The sequence below is a fragment of the Bombina bombina genome, chromosome 8 (assembly GCF_027579735.1).
Source record: "Bombina bombina isolate aBomBom1 chromosome 8, aBomBom1.pri, whole genome shotgun sequence".
Classification (NCBI taxonomy): Eukaryota; Metazoa; Chordata; class Amphibia; order Anura; family Bombinatoridae; genus Bombina; species Bombina bombina.
The window spans coordinates 11,678,797-11,699,436 of NC_069506.1; the positions used below are offsets into that span (position 1 = coordinate 11,678,797).

General features: G+C 43.3%; 1 protein-coding gene across 5 annotated transcripts in view; it reads right to left on the bottom strand.

The window, feature by feature from the left end:
- NCAM1 (neural cell adhesion molecule 1) overlaps window positions 1-20,640 on the bottom strand; it is a 479,250-nt gene that overhangs the window by 81,081 nt on the left and 377,529 nt on the right. For 3 of the 5 annotated variants that reach the window (XM_053690125.1, XM_053690124.1, XM_053690127.1), the window contains exon 14: window positions 7,835-7,849. The exons of the other annotated variants lie outside the window; for them this stretch is intronic. In XM_053690125.1, coding sequence (XP_053546100.1) covers window positions 7,835-7,849 — 15 coding nt within the window. The remainder of the gene's footprint in view (window positions 1-7,834; window positions 7,850-20,640) is intronic. 5 annotated transcript variants of the gene reach the window in all.

Sequence of the window (20,640 nt, forward strand, 5' to 3'; positions counted from 1 at the left end):
CAGGTCAGATGTTGTAGGATTATCTTAGATGAGAACATGTTAGGTAACCCCATTGGTATACAATTGGGGAAAAACTACTCTGCTATTCTAGGGGTCATATTTCTCAAGCTCCGTACGGAGCTTGATGCTCCGTGTTTCGCCGAGCCTTCAGGCTTGCTGGAAACACAAGTTATGAAGCAGTGGTCTAAAGACCGCTGCTCCATAACCTGTCCGCCTGCTCTGAGGCGGTGGACAGACATCGCCAGAAATCAACCCGATCAAATACGATCTGGTTGATTGACATCCCCTGCTAGAGGCCGATTGGTCGCGAATCTCCTGGGGCCGTCTTTCAACCAGCAGTTCACAAGAACTGACGGTGCAATCATAAATGCCGAGAGCGTATGTTGTCCGCATTTATCGATGTGCAGCGGACATGATCCACAATATCGGATCATGTCCACTCGCACAATGATAATTCGGCCCCTTTATGTTTACCTTGACACCTGTCCTACTATTAGAACGTTTTAGTAGAAATAATGAACCATTTTTAATGGAAAATGTGTGTCAGGTTTTAGTGTAACATTCACTAAATAAATATTTATAACATAAAAATAACATCTTTAAAAAGAGGATCTGCAGAGTCAATATATCTCTAAACAGAGGTATTCTATGGATACATAACTGGTTTATTGGAGGCAACAGGAGAAGTGTATCTTCCCTGATGTTCAATGTGGGATTTACCTGTGGAGTAATTTATATGTATAACTAGCATGTAGCGGTTGCAAGGGCAATGCATCTAATCTGAGGTATAATTTGGACATATATCTAGCATATAGGGATTCTGCAGGAACAAAGCCTCTGACTTGTGGAATTATATGGGCATATAAATAATATACAGAAGACATTAGAGGTGATGTATCTGACCTGAGGTTTTATTTAGACATATAACTACCATGTAGGAGGTTGCAATGGAAATGGATCTGACCTGAGCTGTAATTTGAGTATATAACTGGTATATAAGGGGATCTGGGTTTGCATATGTCCTGTAGTACCACTGGGCATGCAACTGGCATAAAGGGTGCTGCTGAAGAAGCCATGAATCTGAATGAAGGTATTATCTGGTAACACAAATTGCATAAATGAGGTTGCTGACACCATCACTCCGAGCTGAGGAATTAGCTGAGCAAAATACTCTCATAAAGATCCGCACATCCAAACTAATGTTTCATTTAGGCATATGGATGGGATAAACTGATATGCAGGTGTATTTATTTATTATTACCAGTGTCCATTGCCGATGTTAAAGGATATAAAAGCCTTGTAATCTGATCTGAGGTTGTATGGCATATAGCTACTATAAGGAGCAGTACAGATTATTTTAAGTTGCATATCTGTATATTGTTGGCATAAAGGGAAGAGCTATAGGGTAACATATCTGATATGGGGAGTCAGTGGTGCAAGTATCTTCTAAAAAGTCTCTCTTTTTGGTAAGTCTCTTCTTTTTATTTATACATTATATCAATCCTGTTTATACATTTATTATCACCATATGACAGAGCATACAATTATAAAAAAATCCAGTTTAGTTCTATTATCAAATGTGCTTATTACCATCATATTCTGTGTTGAAGAGATACCTAGGTAGGCATCTGGAAAACTACATGGCAGGGAAACATAAATTATGCTTACCTGATCATTTTCTTTTCTTCTGACAGGAAGAGTCCACAACTGCATTCATTACTTTTGGGAATTCAGAACCTGGCCACCAGGAGGAGGCAAAGACTCCCAGCCAAAGGCTTAAATACCTCCCCACTTCCCTCATCCCCCAGTCATTCTGCCAAGGGAACAAGGAACAGTAGGAGAAATATCAGGGTAAAAAAATGTGCCAGAAGAACAAAAATGTACTTCCGCCCCATAGATAAAGCACGGATGGGAGCTGTGGACTCTTCCTGTCAGAAGAAAAGAAAATTATCAGGTAAGCATAATCTATGTTTTTCTTCTTAAACAGGAAGAGTCCACAGCTGCATTCATTACTCTTTGGAAAACAATACCCAAGCTAGAGGACACTGAATGCAAACCAAGGTTGGGTACAAAAAAGGCGGGTCCTTCAAAGGGCACCACAGCCTGAAATTGTTTCGCTTGAAATTGTTTTTTTTCTTCAGAGAGGAATTGCCTGGTATTTTGGCGCTGGACTGTCATTGGGCAGGGTCAGACTGATATGCTACAGAATATTTTTTCTCTGCGAAAAGGCATAGTGTGCTAAAAGAACGCGCACCCTGAGTTGCAATGGAAATGAACAGGCATGAACGTTATTCTAGCTTTTGTTCTATCTCAGGAGTGCATCTCTTTCTCTTTCGAAATTTATGCAAATTACTCTTGGGTCTCCCTAAGAGTAATGGGGGAAACCAGACGTGGACTCCTTGCACACATGCCCTTAGAGAGATGTGACTGCACCTCACTGACGAGGCCCACAGAAGGCTGAAACGATCGTCTGGGGTTGTTGTTTCTCTTGTTCAGAGAGGAATTGCCTGGTATTTCTGCGCTGGACTGTCATTGGGCAGGGTCAGACTGATATGCTACAGGATATTTTTTCTCTGTGAAAAGGCATAGTGTGCTAAAAGAGTGTGCACCCTGAGTTGCAATGGAAATAAACAAGCACAGAAGCTATTCTAGCTTTTATTCTATCTCAGGAGTGCGGCTCTCTCTCATGATATGTCTGAAAAAGTCGGTCATACACTTCACTTTGTAGGATCCGAGTCCGGAATCCATAACACTAGGTCTTAAGAGAAACCTCTTTTTTTTTTTTTAAAGCAGACAGACTAATTAATACCACAAGGGTGACATCAACCCAAGTAACAGTAGACAGCGCCCGACCAGTACCTGTCTGGTACAAGAGCACCCCAGAATCTGTCTAAGGTCCAAGAAAAATCGACCCAAAGGCTCGATAATATGAACTAGAAACATAACCTCTGACTTAACCAAAGTGTGCAACTTCTGAGGAAGTGCCCATGCGACCACAAAATCGCAAGTATCATTTCCAGAGAAAGAACGTTCTCAAAGAAAGTTATATCAGCCATTAGCTTTATACAAATTAAATCAAATACATCCTATCCGGATCTAAATTAAAAGGCAGCACCCGCGTGTGAAGGCCCAAGAGAAAAAAGATTATGCCCAACCAGACCAACCGATCAGAAGGCCCCCTTCACCCAAGCTCAGAACTGAAACCGATACATAAAATAAAGAAAAATAAGAGACGACAAGGAGGTTAGCTTCTTCCCCAACCGTCTATCCAGGTTGCCATCCGGCATCTAAGGCCCCGAATCCCTCTGCCCACTAGGACTGGGATCCTTTAGCCACGCCAAAACATGTCTTAGTAGGACATGAAGACGTGCCAACCTATAGCAGAAAGCAAAATTAACCCTTGCTGGATTGACAAACGACTCCAGCCCAAAGGTTGGGGCCCCTGAAGCTTCAGAGGCCCCCGCTTCTCCAGGAGGCCTAACTGAATCGGGCAATCCCCCGCCCAGTGGGCCCTGGTTGACAGAACACGGACAGTATCTTAGAAAGATTTTACTTGGGAGATACAAATGCGGCAAGGCCGCAGATATGGCAATGCGGAACCATGCCGTAACCTCTGGAGGAAACAGACCACCTTTCGGAGAAGGAGTAAAGACCATAGGGACACCTGCATGCGTGGCAAAGGGAGTTTTTGGGGCACGCACCTCGCAGGACCTGGTATCCTCGGGGGCGGAATGCTCAATGCACTCTGAGGACCCTGAATCGGGAGAAGAGAGTACTCTGGAATGGCAATCGGAACATAACTGATAGGCATGGATAACCCGGGCCATTTCATATTCATCACAAGACGCATTCTCCGCATTGGAGACATTCGTGTCTAAAAAGTCAGAATCCTCCATCATGGGATTACAAAAATGACAAACAGTAACTGACACCTTCTATACAACCCCAATGGCTGGGGCACTCACCACCTCCTGTGAACCCACAAGCAGACTCTCTCTGTCGCCACACGGTCAGCATACGGAAGTGAAAAAGCAATGTAACCGCACCCGGTCACGAGGTGCACCGCGTAAGTCATAAAATAGCGTGCAAATCCAAAGATTGCGCCAAATGATGATAAGGCCGTTAATGTTCCAAAAAGCCATGAGCCTAAAGTATTACTACACATCAGCAGATAGAACCACATAACAAACATGATTAAAGTCTCCCCTGTTCAATAACCCCCCTTAGGGGATATTAACCCATGATTCCACTGGGATCCTACCTTTACGTTAACATCACATTCACATAATGAAGTAAAATGAAACAATCTAACCAGAATCTATGCCGTGGAACAGGAACACGGCCCTTCAAGTGTGACAGATAATAGCCTCGCTTCTAACATTGGACTTAAGTGAACAAAGGCAGGCAGCGAAATTCATCAATGCTGATTGCCATGGAGCTGTTAATATGAGTCGGGATGGTTTTGCAGAAAAACTCTCCCTGCATCTCCGCATCTAACTTTCATCCATGATCTCACTGAGAGGCTAACAGGACTACTTTAAACTCCAGTCCCATTTCGAAGAGTACTACCCCCTATAAGAGACTTAACTCGAACTTCTGACACTTCTCTGCCAACCTCCTGTGACGAAAGGCAAAGAATGACTGGGGGTGAGGGAAGTGGGGGAGGTATTTGAAGCCTTTGGCTGGGGTGTTTTTGCCTCCTCCTGGTGGCCAGGTTCTGAATTCCCAAAAGTAATTAATGCGGCTGTGGACTCTTCTTGTTTAAGAAGAAAATAGTGCTGCCATCTAGTGCTCTTGCAAATGGATACCACTCCTGCAAAACTGCAGCCATATATTGCTCCAGAAATGGGATGAAATGAGACTTGTATTAATCAGCTCTCCCTGAACTTGAGACGTATTAATCAGCTCTCCCTGAACTTGAGACGTATTAATCAGCTCTCCCTGAACTTGAGACTTGTATTAATCAGCTCTCCCTGAACTTGAGACTTGTATTAATCAGCTCTCCCTGAACTTGAGACTTGTATTAATCAGCTCTCCCTGAACTTGAGACTTGTACTAATCAGCTCTCCCTGAACTTGAGACTTGTACTAATCAGCTCTCCCTGAACTTGAGACTTGTATTAATCAGCTCTCCCTGAACTTGAGACTTGTATTAATCAGCTCTCCCTGAACTTGAGACTTGTATTAATCAGCTCTCCCTGAACTTGAGACTTGTATTAATCAGCTCTCCCTGAACTTGAGACTTGTATTAATCAGCTCTCCCTGAACTTGAGACTTGTATTAATCAGCTCTCCCTGAACTTGAGACTTGTATTAATCAGCTCTCCCTGAACTTGAGACTTGTATTAATCAGCTCTCCCTGAACTTGAGACTTGCATTAATTGGCTACCCCTGAACTTGAGACTTGTATTAATCAGCTGTCCCTGAACTTGAGACTTGTACTAATCAGCTCTCCCTGAACTTGAGACTTGTATTAATCAGCTGTCCCTGAACTTGAAACTTGTATTAATCAGCTCTCCCTGAACTTGAGACTTGTATTAATCATCTCTCCCTGAACTTGAGACTTGTATTAATCAGCTCTCCCTGAACTTGAGACTTGTATTAATCAGCTCTCCCTGAACTTGAGACTTGTATAAATCTGCTGTCCCTGAACTTGAGACTTGCATTAATTGGCTACCCCTGAACTTGAGACTTGTATTAATCAGCTCTCCCTGAACTTGAGACTTGCATTAATTGGCTACCCCTGAACTTGAGACTTGTATTAATCAGCTCACTCTGAACTTGAGACTTGTATTAATCAGCTCTCCCTGAACTTGAGACTTGTATTAATCAGCTCACTCTGAACTTGAGACTTGTATTAATCAGCTCTCCCTGAACTTGAGACTTGTATTAATCAGCTCTCCCTGAACTTGAGACTTGTATTAATTGGCTACCCCTGAACTTGAAACTTGTATTAATCAGCTCACTCTGAACTTGAGACTTGTATTAATCAGCTCTCCCTGAACTTGAGACTTGCATTAATCAGCTCTCCCTGAACTTGAGACTTGCATTAATTGGCTACCCCTGAACTTGAGACTTGTATTAATCAGCTCACTCTGAACTTGAGACTTGTATTAATCAGCTCTCCCTGAACATGAGACTTGTATTAATCAGCTCTCCCTGAACTTGAGACTTGTATTATTCAGCTCTACCTGAACTTGAGACTTGTATTAATCAGCTCACTCTGAACTTGAGACTTGTACTAATCATCTCTCCCTGAACTTGAGACTTGTATTAATCAGCTGTCCCTGAACTTGAGACTTGTACTAATCAGCTCTCCCTGAACTTGAGATTTGTATTAATCAGCTGTCCCTGAACTTGAGACTTGTATTAATCAGCTCTCCCTGAACTTGAGACTTGTATTAATCAGCTCTCCCTGAACTTGAGACTTGTATTAATCATCTCTCCCTGAACTTGAGACTTGTATTAATCAGCTCTCCCTGAACTTGAGACGTATTAATCAGCTCTCCCTGAACTTGAGACTTGTATTAATCAGCTCTCCCTGAACTTGACACTTGTATTAATCAGCTCTCCCTGAACTTGAGACTTGCATTAATTGGCTACCCCTGAACTTGAGACTTGTATTAATCAGCTCTCCCTGAACTTGAGACTTGTATAAATCTGCTGTCCCTGAACTTGAGATTTGCATTAATTGGCTACCCCTGAACTTGAGACTTGTATTAATCAGCTCTCCCTGAACTTGAGACTTGCATTAATTGGCTACCCCTGAACTTGAGACTTGTATTAATCAGTTCACTCTGAACTTGAGACTTGTATTAATCAGCTCTCCCTGAACTTGAGACTTGTATTAATCAGCTCACTCTGAACTTGAGACTTGTATTAATCAGCTCTCCCTGAACTTGAGACTTGCATTAATTGGCTACCCCTGAACTTGAGACTTGTATTAATCAGCTCTCCCTGAACTTGAGACTTGTATTATTCAGCTCTCCCTGAACTTGAGACTTGTATTATTCAGCTCTACCTGAACTTGAGACTTGTATTAATCAGCTCACTCTGAACTTGAGACTTGTATTAATCAGCTCTCCCTGAACTTGAGACTTGTACTAATCAGCTCTCTCTGAACTTGAGACTTGTATTAATCAGCTCTCCCTGAACTTGAGACTTGTATTAATCAGCTCTCCCTGAACTTGAGGCTTGTACTAATCAGCTCTCCCTGAACTTGAGGCTTGTACTAATCAGCTCTCCCTGAACTTGAGAATTGTACTAATCAGCTCTCCCTGAACTTGAGAATTGTATTAATCAGCTGTCCCTGAACTTGAGACTTGTATTAATCAGCTGTCCCTGAACTTGAGACTTGTATTAATCAGCTACCCCTGAACTTGTGACTTGTATTAATCAGCTCTACCTCTGAAATAGATAGTGAGACAGAGGGATTAGCAAGATAGAGACTGTGGGATAGATCAATACAAATGCGCATATCAGCTTGTCCAGAAGAGTGAACTAAAGGTTTTCTTTATCAGTGAGCAGAATACTTTGCTTCTCCTGTCATTACTAGTGTGTTATTGAGACAAAGAGAGTGAATATAAATATCTATTTGTTAATGATAATAACACATTATGTTTTCTTTCTTACTGTTGTATCATACAGATTTATAAACAGCTTGCAAGAGTTTCTATAAGTTAAAGTTTAACATTATTTATTTCATCACTTGCAGACATGTTTTGTGGGGGTCTATTATAACCCAACCCCTTTCTATACAGCCCTTATTGCTGGCTGTGTACAGCCCGCTGGGGCAGTTAGGTTCCCTGTTGAGAGAGATTACAAAAAGGCACTTACGTGACTGAGAAAAATCTGTGGTATCCCCATGGATGGCAGACAGATGGGAGGAAGAGATGGACCAAAATAAAAGAGAAGGCATGTGAGATGGAAAAAAACGTGACAGAAGAAATGATGAGCGTAAACTAAAATATGTACACATTTAAAGAAGGAAAATGAAATGAAAATGAATGCAGTGTTTGCAGATAATTGAGAAGAAAACGCATATCCTGACTGGTCTTCCCAAGCCCTGCGAGTCGTTCAGTCTTTATCTGCTGCGTAGTGGGAAGACATTTACATTACAATGTTTCTGCGTTCAAAGGCACCCCCAAAAAGTGCAGTTAGTTCTACTCTTTCACATTTGTAAAATGAGATCTAGTTGGCTTTGGGAATAAAAAACCAAGCCGTGCTCAGTTTGAATAACCAAGCGAATATTAAAGGGATATTAAATAAATAATAACTTTCATGATCCAGATAAACTGTGCAAATGTTTTAAACTTTACTTCTATCATCAAATTTGCTTTTTCTTTGTATCCTCTGTTGAAGAGTAAACCTAGATAGGTGCAAAGGAGCGTGCACAAGTATTAAGCTCTCTATGGTGGCACTGTTTGCAACAATGTTTGTAATAATGTTATATTTAAAGGGACATGAAACCCACATTTTTACTTCTATAATTCAGACAGAGCATACAATTATAAACAACTTTTAAATGTACTTCTATTATCAATTTTGCTTCATTCTCGTTATATCCTCTACTGAAGGAGAAGCAATGCACTATTGGGAGCTAGCTGAACACACTGGTAAGCCAATGACAGGAGGAATATATGTGCAACCACCAATCAGCTCCCAGCTCCTGAGCTTACCTAAGTTTGCTTTTCAACAAAGGATACACAATGAACAAAGCGGTTTTGATAATAGAAGTAAACTTGAAAGTTGTTTAAAATACACGCTCTATTTCAATCATGAAAGAAACATGTGGGTATCATATGCTTTTAATCTTTCAACAAAGGATACCTAGTGAATGAAGCAAATACGATAACAGATTTATAAAAACAAATATATATATATTCCATGCTCTAAACCACAGTAGTTTTAATTTTGACTTTTAAAGTATTTTTTTGTATATGCAAAGAATATATATCAGCAATTAAGAAATCGTAAATGTTGCATGGGCAGTTTATGGAAAGGCAGCTGAAAAAACGCATCGTTAAAGGGACATTACACTACTGTGCACAACTACAAAAGATTAGGAACTGATCACTAATGTTATAGCTTTTAATTGTGTTCCTGCAGCTCTTTACAAATCTGTTCTCCTGCTTCAATAGCTTAAAGGTGCCAGATACTGAAGCTCCGCCTCTTTGTACCAGGGACGGACATTTTGGAGCTCAGATAGTCTCACATCCTGAGACAGAAGCTGCACTCACAGATCAGTGATACAGCTGTATAAAGTGCTGCAGGTTAGGGTGCATGGTACAAAGCAGGAGCTTTACTCACAGATCAGTGATACAGATGTATAATGTGCTGCAGATTAGGGTGCATGGTACAAAGCAGGAGCTGTACTCACAGATTAGTGATACAGCTGTATAAAATGCTTCAGGTTAGGGTGCATGATACAAAGCAGGAGCTGTACTCACAGATCAGTGATACAGCTGTATAATGTGCTTCAGGTTAGGGTACATGATACAAAGCAGGAGCTGTACTCACAGATCAGTGATACAGCTGTATAAAGTGCTTCAGGTTAGGGTGCATGATACAAAGCAGGAGCTGTACTCACAGATCAGTGATACAGCTGTATAAAGTGCTTCAGGTTAGGGTGCATGATACAAAGCAGGAGCTGTACTCACAGATCAGTGATACAGCTGTATAAAGTGCTTCAGGTTAGGGTGCATGATACAAAGCAGGAGCTGTACTCACAGATCAGTAATACAGCTGTATAAAGTGCTGCAGGTTAGGGTGCATGATACAAAGCAGGAGCTGTACTCACAGATCAGTGATACAGCTGTATAATGTGCTTCAGGTTAGGGTGCATGATACAAAGCAGGAGCTGTACTCACAGATCAGTAATACAACTGTATAAAGTGCTGCAGGTTAGGGTGCATGGTACAAAGCAGGAGCTGTACTCACAGATCAGTAATACAACTGTATAAAGTGCTTCAGGTTAGGGTGCATGGTACAAAGCAGGAGCTGTACTCACAGATCAGTGATACAGCTGTATATAGTGCTGCAGGTTAGGGTGCATGGTACAAAGCAGGAGCTGTACTCACAGATCAGTAATACAGCTGTATAAAGTGCTTCAGGTTAGGGTGCATGGTACAAAGCAGGAGCTGTACTCACAGATCAGTGATACAGCTGTATAAAGTGCTTCAGGTTAGGGTGCATGATACAAATCAGGAGCTGTACTCACAGATCAGTGATACAGCTGTATAAAGTGCTTCAGGTTAGGGTGCATGATACAAAGCAGGAGCTGTACTTACAGATCAGTGATACAGCTGTATAAAGTGCTGCAGGTTAGGGTGCATGATACAAAGCAGGAGCTGTACTTACAGATCAGTGATACAGCTGTATAAAGTGCTGCAGGTTAGGGTGCATGATACAAAGCAGGAGCTGTACTTACAGATCAGTGATACAGCTGTATAAAGTGCTGCAGGTTAGGGTGCATGGTACAAAGCAGGAGCTGTACTCACAGATCAGTGATACAGCTGTATAAAGTGCTGCAGGTTAGGGTGCATGGTACAAAGCAGGAGCTGTACTCACAGATCAGTGATACAGCTGTATAAAGTGCTTCAGGTTAGGGTGCATTGTACAAAGCAGGAGCTGTACTCACAGATCAGTGATACAGCTGTATAATGTGCTTCAGGTTAGGGTGCATGATACAAAGCAGGAGCTGTACTCACAGATCAGTGATACAGCTGTATAAATTGCTTCAGGTTAGGGTGCATTGTACTAAGCAGGCGCTGTACTCACAGATCAGTGATACAGCTGTATAATGTGCTTCAGGTTAGGGTGCATGATACAAAGCAGGAGCTGTACTCACAGATCAGTAATACAGCTGTATAAAGTGCTTCAGGTTAGGGTGCATGATACAAAGCAGGTGCTGTACTCACAGATCAGTGATACAGCTGTATAAAGTGCTGCAGGTTAGGGTGCATGATACAAAGCAGGAGCTGTATTTACAGATCAGTGATACAGCTGTATAAAGTGCTTCAGGTTAGGGAGCATGATACAAAGCAGGAGCTGTACTCACAGATCAGTGATACAGCTGTATAAAGTGCTTCAGGTTAGGGAGCATGATACAAAGCAGGAGCTGTACTCACAGATCAGTGATACAGCTGTATAAAGTGCTTCAGGTTAGGGTGCATGGTACAAAGCAGGAGCTGTACTCACAGATCAGTGATACAGCTGTATAAAGTGCTGCAGGTTAGGGCGTATGATACAAAGCAGGAGCTGCACTCACAGATCAGTAATGCAGCTGTATAAAGTGCTTCAGGTTAGGGTGCATGATACAAAGCAGGAGCTGTACTCACAGATCAGTGATACAGCTGTATAAAGTGCTGCAGGTTAGGGTGCATGATACAAAGCAGGAGCTGCACTCACAGATCAGTGATACAGCTGTATAAAGTGCTTCAGGTTAGGGTGCATGATACAAAGCAGGAGCTGTACTCACAGATCAGTGATACAGCTGTATAAAGTGCTTCAGGTTAGGGTGCATGATACAAAGCAGGAGCTGCACTCACAGATCAGTGATACAGCTGTATAATGTGCTTCAGGTTAGGGTGCATGATACAAAGCAGGAGCTGTACTTACAGATCAGTGATACAGCTGTATAAAGTGCTGCAGGTTAGGGTGCATGATACAAAGCAGGAGCTGTACTCACAGATCAGTGATACAGCTGTATAATGTGCTGCAGGTTAGGGTGCATGGTACAAAGCAGGAGCTGTACTCACAGATCAGTGATACAGCTGTATAATGTGCTGCAGGTTAGGGTGCATGATACAAAGCAGGAGCTGTACTCACAGATCAGTAATACAGCTGTATAATGTGCTGCAGGTTAGGGCACATGATACAAAGCAGGAGCTTTACTCACAGATCAGTAATACAGCTTTATAATGTGCTGCAGGTTAGGGCGCATGATACAAAGCAGGGACTGTACTCACAGATCAGTGATACAGCTATATAATGTGCTTCAGGTTAGGGTGCATGATACAAAGCAGGAGCTGTACTCACAGATCAGTGATACAGCTGTATAAAGTGCTGCAGGTTAGGGTGCATGATACAAAGCAGGAGCTGCACTCACAGATCAGTGATACAGCTGTATAAAGTGCTTCAGGTTAGGGTGCATGATACAAAGCAGGAGCTGTACTCACAGATCAGTGATACAGCTGTATAAAGTGCTTCAGGTTAGGGTGCATGATACAAAGCAGGAGCTGTACTCACAGATCAGTGATACAGCTGTATAAAGTGCTGCAGGTTAGGGTGCATGATACAAAGCAGGAGCTGTACTCACAGATCAGTAATACAGCTGTATAAAGTGCTTCAGGTTAGGGTGCATGATAGAAAGCAGGGGCTGTACTCACAGATTAGTGATACAGCTGTATAAAGTGCTGCAGGTTAGGGTGCATGATAGAAAGCAGGGGCTGTACTCACAGATCAGTGATACAGCTGTATAATGTGCTGCAGGTTAGGGTGCATGATACAAAGCAGGAGCTGTACTCACAGATCAGTGATACAGCTGTATAATGTGCTGCAGGTTAGGGTGCATGATACAAAGCAGGAGCTGTACTCACAGATCAGTGATACAGCTGTATAATGTGCTGCAGGTTAGGGTGCATGATACAAAGCAGGAGCTGTACTCACAGATCAGTGATACAGCTGTATAATGTGCTGCAGGTTAGGGTGCATGGTACATTGTGTGAGCTTTACAGTTTTACGTGTACACAAAATATATTTAAAAAATCACTCAACAATAATATAGAGTGATACAGCCAGAGCAAAAATGTACAGCTCCTGCTTTGTATCATGCACCCTAACCTGAAGCACATTATACAGCTGTATCACTGATCTGTGAGTACAGCCCCTGCTTTGTACCATGCACCCTAACCTGCAGCACTTTATACAGCTGTATCACTGATCTGTGAGTACAGCTCCTGCTTTGTATCATGCACCCTAACCTGCAGCACTTTATACAGCTGTATCACTGATCTGTGAGTACAGCTCCTGCTTTGTATCATGCACCCTAACCTGAAGCACTTTATACAGCTGTATCACTGATCTGTGAGTACAGCTCCTGCTTTGTATCATGCACCCTAACCTGCAGCACTTTATACAGCTGTATCACTGATCTGTGAGTACAGCTCCTGCTTTGTATCATGCACCCTAACCTGAAGCACTTTATACAGCTGTATCACTGATCTGTGAGTACAGCTCCTGCTTTGTATCATGCGCCCTAACCTGAAGCACATTATACAGCTGTATCACTGATCTGTGAGTACAGCTCCTGCTTTGTATCATGCACCCTAACCTGAAGCACTTTATACAGCTGTATCACTGATCTGTGAGTACAGCTCCTGCTTTGTATCATGCACCCTAACCTGCAGCACTTTATAAAGCTGTATTACTGATCTGTGAGTACAGCTCCTGTTTGTATCATGCACCCTAACCTGAAGCACATTATACAGTTGTATCACTGATCTGTGAGTACAGCTCCTGCTTTGTATCATGCACCCTAACCTGAAGCACTTTATACAACTGTATCACTGATCTGTGAGTACAGCTCCTGCTTTGTATCATGCACCCTAACCTGCAGCACTTTATACAGCTGTATTACTGATCTGTGAGTACAGCTCCTGCTTTGTATCATGCGCCCTAACCTGAAGCACTTTATACAGCTGTATCACTGATCTGTGAGTACATCTCCTGCTTTGTATCATGCGCCCTAACCTGCAGCACTTTATACAGCTGTATCACTGATCTGTGAGTACAGCTCCTGCTTTGTATCATGCACCCTAACCTGAAGCACTTTATACAGCTGTATCACTGATCTGTGAGTACAGCTCCTGCTTTGTATCATGCACCCTAACCTGAAGCACTTTATACAACTGTATCACTGATCTGTGAGTACAGCTCCTGCTTTGTATCATGCACCCTAACCTGCAGCACTTTATACAGCTGTATTACTGATCTGTGAGTACAGCTCCTGCTTTGTACCATGCACCCTAACCTGCAGCACATTATACAGCTGTATCACTGATCTGTAAGTACAGCTCCTGCTTTGTATCATGCACCCTAACCTGAAGCACTTTATACAGCTGTATCACTGATCTGTGAGTACAGCTCCTGTTTGTATCATGCACCCTAACCTGAAGCACTTTATACAGCTGTATCACTGATCTGTGAGTACAGCTCCTGCTTTGTATCATGCGCCCTAACCTGAAGCACTTTATACAGCTGTATCACTGATCTGTGAGTACAGCTCCTGCTTTGTATCATGCACCCTAACCTGCAGCACTTTATACAGATGTATCACTGATCTGTGAGTACAGCTCCTGCTTTGTATCATGCACCCTAACCTGAAGCACTTTATACGGCTGTATCACTGATCTGTGAGTACAGCTCCTGCTTTGTATCATGCGCCCTAACCTGAAGCACATTATACAGCTCTATCACTGATCTGTAAGTACAGCTCCTGCTTTGTATCATGCACCCTAACCTGCAGCACTTTATACAGATGTATCACTGATCTGTGAGTACAGCTCCTGCTTTGTATCATGCATCCTAACCTGAAGCACTTTATACAACTGTATCACTGATCTGTGAGTACAGCTCCTGCTTTGTATCATGCACCCTAACCTGCAGCACTTTATACAGCTGTATCACTGATCTGTGAGTACAGCTCCTGCTTTGTACCATGCGCCCTAAACTGAAGCACTTTATACAGCTGTATCACTGATCTGTGAGTACAGCTCCTGCTTTGTACCATGCACCCTAACCTGCAGCACTTTATACAGCTGTATCACTGATCAGTGAGTACAGCTCCTGCTTTGTATCATGCACACTAACCTGCAGCACTTTATACAGCTGTATCACTGATCTGTGAGTACAGCTCCTGCTTTGTACCATGCACCCTAACCTGCAGCACTTTATACAGCTGTATCACTGATCTGTGAGTACAGCTCCTGCTTTGTACCATGCACCCTAACCTGTAGCACTTTATACAGCTGTATCACTGATCTGTGAGTACAGCTCCTGCTGTGTATCATGCACCCTAACCTGAAACACTTTATACAGCTGTATCACTGATCTGTGAGTACAGCTCCTGCTTTGTACCATGCACCCTAACCTGCAGCACATTATACAGCTGTATCACTGATCTGTGAGTACAGCTCCTGCTTTGTATCATGCGCCCTATCCTGAAGCACATTATACAGCTGTATCACTGATCTGTGAGTACAGCTCCTGCTTTGTACCATGCACCCTAACCTGCAGCACTTTATACAGCTGTATCACTGATCTGTGAGTGCAGCTCCTGCTGTGTATCATGCGCCCTAACCTGAAGCACTTTATACAGCTGTATCACTGATCTGTGAGTACAGCTCCTGCTTTGTATCATGCACCCTAACCTGCAGCACTTTATACAGCTGTATCACTGATCTGTGAGTGCAGCTCCTGCTTTGTATCATGCACCCTAATCTGCAGCACTTTATACAGCTGTATCACTGATCTGTGAGTACAGCTCCTGCTTTGTACCATGCACCCTAACCTGCAGCACTTTATACAGCTGTATCACTGATCTGTGAGTACAGCTCCTGCTGTGTATCATGCGCCCTAACCTGAAGCACTTTATACAGCTGTATCACTGATCTGTGAGTACAGCTCCTGCTTTGTATCATGCACCCTAACCTGCAGCACTTTATACAGCTGTATCACTGATCTGTGAGTGCAGCTCCTGCTTTGTATCATGCACCCTAACCTGAAGCACTTTATACAGCTGTATTACTGATCTGTGAGTACAGCTCCTGCTTTGTATCATGCACCCTAACCTGCAGCACATTATACAGCTGTATCACTGATCTGTGAGTACAGCTCCTGCTTTGTATCATGCACCCTAACCTGCAGCACTTTATACAGCTGTATCACTGATCTGTGAGTGCAGCTCCTGCTTTGTACCATGCACTCTAACCTGCAGCACTTTATACAGCTGTATCACTGATCTGTGAGTACAGCTCCTGCTGTGTATCATGCGCCCTAACCTGAAGCACTTTATACAGCTGTATCACTGATCTGTGAGTACAGCTCCTGCTTTGTATCATGCACCCTAACCTGCAGCACTTTATACAGCTGTATCACTGATCTGTGAGTGCAGCTCCTGCTTTGTATCATGCACCCTAACCTGAAGCACTTTATACAGCTGTATTACTGATCTGTGAGTACAGCTCCTGCTTTGTATCATGCACCCTAACCTGCAGCACATTATACAGCTGTATCACTGATCTGTGAGTACAGCTCCTGCTTTGTATCATGCACCCTAACCTGCAGCACTTTATACAGCTGTATCACTGATCTGTGAGTACAGCTCCTGCTTTGTATCATGCACCCTAACCTGCAGCACTTTATACAGCTGTATCACTGATCTGTGAGTACAACTCCTGCTTTGTATCATGCACCCTAACCTGAAGCACATTATACAGCTGTATCACTGATCTGTGAGTACAGCTCCTGCTTTGTATCATGCACCCTAACCTGAAGCACTTTATACAGCTGTATCACTGATCTGTGAGTACAGCTCCTGCTTTGTACCATGCGCCCTAACCTGAAGCACTTTATACAGCTGTATCACTGATCTGTGAGTACAGCTCCTGCTTTGTATCATGCGCCCTAACCTGCAGCACTTTATACAGCTGTATCACTGATCTGTGAGTACAGCTCCTGCTTTGTATCATGCGCCCTAACCTGCAGCACTTTATACAGCTGTATCACTGATCTGTGAGTACAGCTCCTGCTTTGTACCATGCGCCCTAACCTGAAGCACTTTATACAGCTGTATCACTGATCTGTGAGTACAGCTCCTGCTTTGTATCATGCGCCCTAACCTGCAGCACTTTATACAGCTGTATCACTGATCTGTGAGTACAGCTCCTGCTTTGTACCATGCGCCCTAACCTGAAGCACTTTATACAGCTGTATTACTGATCTGTGAGTACAGCTCCTGCTTTGTATCATGCACCCTAACCTGAAGCACTTTATACAGCTGTATTACTGATCTGTGAGTGCAGCTCCTGCTTTGTATCATGCACCCTAACCTGAAGCACTTTATACAGCTGTATCACTGATCTGTGAGTACAGCTCCTGCTTTGTATCATGCACCCTAACCTGAAGCACTTTATACAGCTGTATCACTGATCTGTAAGTACAGCCCCTGCTTTGTATCATGTGCCCTAACCTGCAGCACTTTATACAGCTGTATCACTGATCTGTGAGTACAGCTCCTGCTTTGTATCATGCGCCCTAACCTGCAGCACTTTATACAGCTGTATCACTGATCTGTGAGTACAGCTCCTGCTTTGTACCATGCGCCCTAACCTGAAGCACTTTATACAGCTGTATCACTGATCTGTGAGTACAGCTCCTGCTTTGTACCATGCGCCCTAACCTGAAGCACTTTATACAGCTGTATTACTGATCTGTGAGTACAGCTCCTGCTTTGTACCATGCGCCAGAACCTGAAGCACTTTATACAGCTGTATCACTGATCTGTGAGTACAGCTCCTGCTTTGTACCATGCGCCAGAACCTGAAGCACTTTATACAGCTGTATCACTGATATGTGAGTACAGCTCCTGCTTTGTACCATGCGCCCTAACCTGAAGCATTTTATACAGCTGTATCACTGATCTGTGAGTACAGCTCCTGCTTTGTATCATGCACCCTAACCTGAAGCACTTTATACAGCTGTATCACTGATCTGTGAGTACAGCTCCTGCTTTGTATCATGCGCCCTAACCTGAAGCACTTTATACAGCTGTATCACTGATCTGTGAGTACAGCTCCTGCTTTGTATCATGCACCCTAACCTGCAGCACATTATACAGCTGTATCACTGATCTGTAAGTATAGCTCCTGCTTTGTATCATGCACCCTAACCTGAAGCCCATTATACAGCTGTATCACTAACCTGTGAGTACAGCTCCTGCTTTGTATCATGCACCCTAACCTGAAACACTTTATACAGCTGTATCACTGATCTGTGAGTACAGCTCCTGCTTTGTATCATGCACCCTAACCTGAAGCACTTTATACAGCTGTATCACTGATCTGTGAGTACAGCTCCTGTTTGTATCATGCACCCTAACCTGAAGCACTTTATACAGCTGTATCACTGATCTGTGAGTACAGCTCCTGCTTTGTATCATGCACCCTAACCTGCAGCACTTTATACAGCTGTATCACTGATCTGTGAGTACAGCTCCTGCTTTGTACCATGCACCCTAACCTGAAGCACTTTATACAGCTGTATCACTGATCTGTGAGTACAGCTCCTGCTTTGTATCATGCACCCTAACCTGAAGCACATTATACAGCTGTATCACTGATCTGTGAGTGCAGCTCCTGCTTTGTATCATGCGCCCTAACCTGAAGCACTTTATACAGCTGTATCACTGATCTGTGAGTACAACTCCTGCTTTGTATCATGCGCCCTAACCTGAAGCACTTTATACAGCTGTATCACTGATCTGTGAGTACAGCTCCTGCTTTGTATCATGTACCCTAACCTGAAGCACTTTATACAGCTGTATCACTGATCTGTGAGTACAGCTCCTGCTTTGTATCATGCACCTTAACCTGCAGCACTTTATACAGCTGTATCACTGATCTGTGAGTACAGCTCCTGCTTTGTATCATGCACCCTAACCTGAAGCACTTTATACAGCTGTATCACTGATCTGTGAGTACAGCTCCTGCTTTGTATCATGCACCCTAACCTAAAGCACTTTATACAGCTGTATCACTGATCTGTGAGTGCAGCTCCTGCTTTGTACCATGCACCCTAACCTGCAGCACATTATACAGCTGTATCACTGATCTGTGAGTACAGCTCCTGCTTTGTATCATGCTCCCTAACCTGAAGTACTTTATACAGCTGTATCACTGATCTGTAAGTACAGCTCCTGCTTTGTATCATGCACCCTAACCTGAAGCACTTTATACAGCTGTATCACTGATCTGTGAGTACAGCTCCTGCTTTGTACCATGCGCCCTAACCTGAAGCACTTTATACAGCTGTATCACTGATCTGTGAGTACAGCTCCTGCTTTGTATCATGCACCCTAACCTGCAGCACAATATACAGCTGTATCACTGATCTGTGAGTACAGCTCCTGCTTTGTATCATGCACCCTAACCTGAAGCACAGTATACAGCTGTATCACTGATCTGTGAGTACAGCTCCTGCTTTGTATCATGCACCCTAACCTGAAGCACTTTATACAGCTGTATCACTGATCTGTGAGTACAGCTCCTGCTTTGTATCATGCACCGTAACCTGCAGCACTTTATACAGCTGTATCACTGATCCGTGAGTACAGCTCCTGCTTTGTATCATGCACCCTAACCTGCATTACTTTATACAGCTGTATCACTGATCTGTGAGTACAGCTCCTGCTTTGTATCATGCACCCTAACCTGAAGAACTTTATACAGCTGTATCACTGATCTGTGAGTGAAGCTCCTGCTTTGTACCATGCACCGTAACCTGAAGCACTTTATACAGCTGTATTACTGGTCTGTGAGTACAGCTCCTGCTTTGTATCATGCACCCTAACCTGCAGCACATTATACAGCTGTATTACTGATCTGTGAGTACAGCTCCTGCTTTGTACCATGCACCCTAACCTGCAGCACTTTATACAGCTGTATCACTGATCTGTGAGTACAGCTCCTGCTTTGTACCATGCACCCTAACCTGCAGCCCTTTATACAGCTGTATTACTGATCTGTGAGTACAGCTCCTGCTATGTACCATGCACCCTAACCTGCAGCACTTTATACAGCTGTATCACTGATCTGTGAGTACAGCTCCTGCTTTGTATCATGCGCCCTAACCTGAAGCTCTTTATACAGCTGTATCACTGATCTGTGAGTACAGCTCCTGCTTTGTATCATGCGCCCTAACCTGAAGCTCTTTATACAGCTGTATCACTGATCTGTGAGTACAGCTCCTGCTTTGTATCATGCACCCTAACCTGAAGCACATTATACAGCTGTATCACTGATCTGTGAGTACAGCTCCTGCTTTGTATCATGCACCCTAACCTGAAGCACTTTATACAGCTGTATCACTGATCTGTGAGTACAGCTCCTGCTTTGTATCATGCACCCTAACCTGAAGCACTTTATACAGCTGTATCACTGATCTGTGAGTGCAGCTCCTGCTTTGTATCATGCGCCCTAACCTGCAGCACTTTATATAGCTGTATCACTGATCTGTGAGTACAGCTCCTGCTTTGTACCATGCACCCTAACCTGCAGCACTTTATACAGCTGTATTACTGATCTGTGAGTGCAGCTCCTGCTTTGTATCATGCACCCTAACCTGAAGCACTTTATACAGCTGTATCACTGATCTGTGAGTACAGCTCCTGCTTTGTATCATGCACCCTAACCTGCAGCACTTTATACAGCTGTATCACTGATCTGTGAGTACAGCTCCTGCTTTGTATCATGCACCCTAACCTGCAGCACTTTATATAGCTGTATTACTGATCTGTGAGTACAGCTCCTGCTTTGTACCATGCACCCTAACCTGCAGCACTTTATACAGCTGTATTACTGATC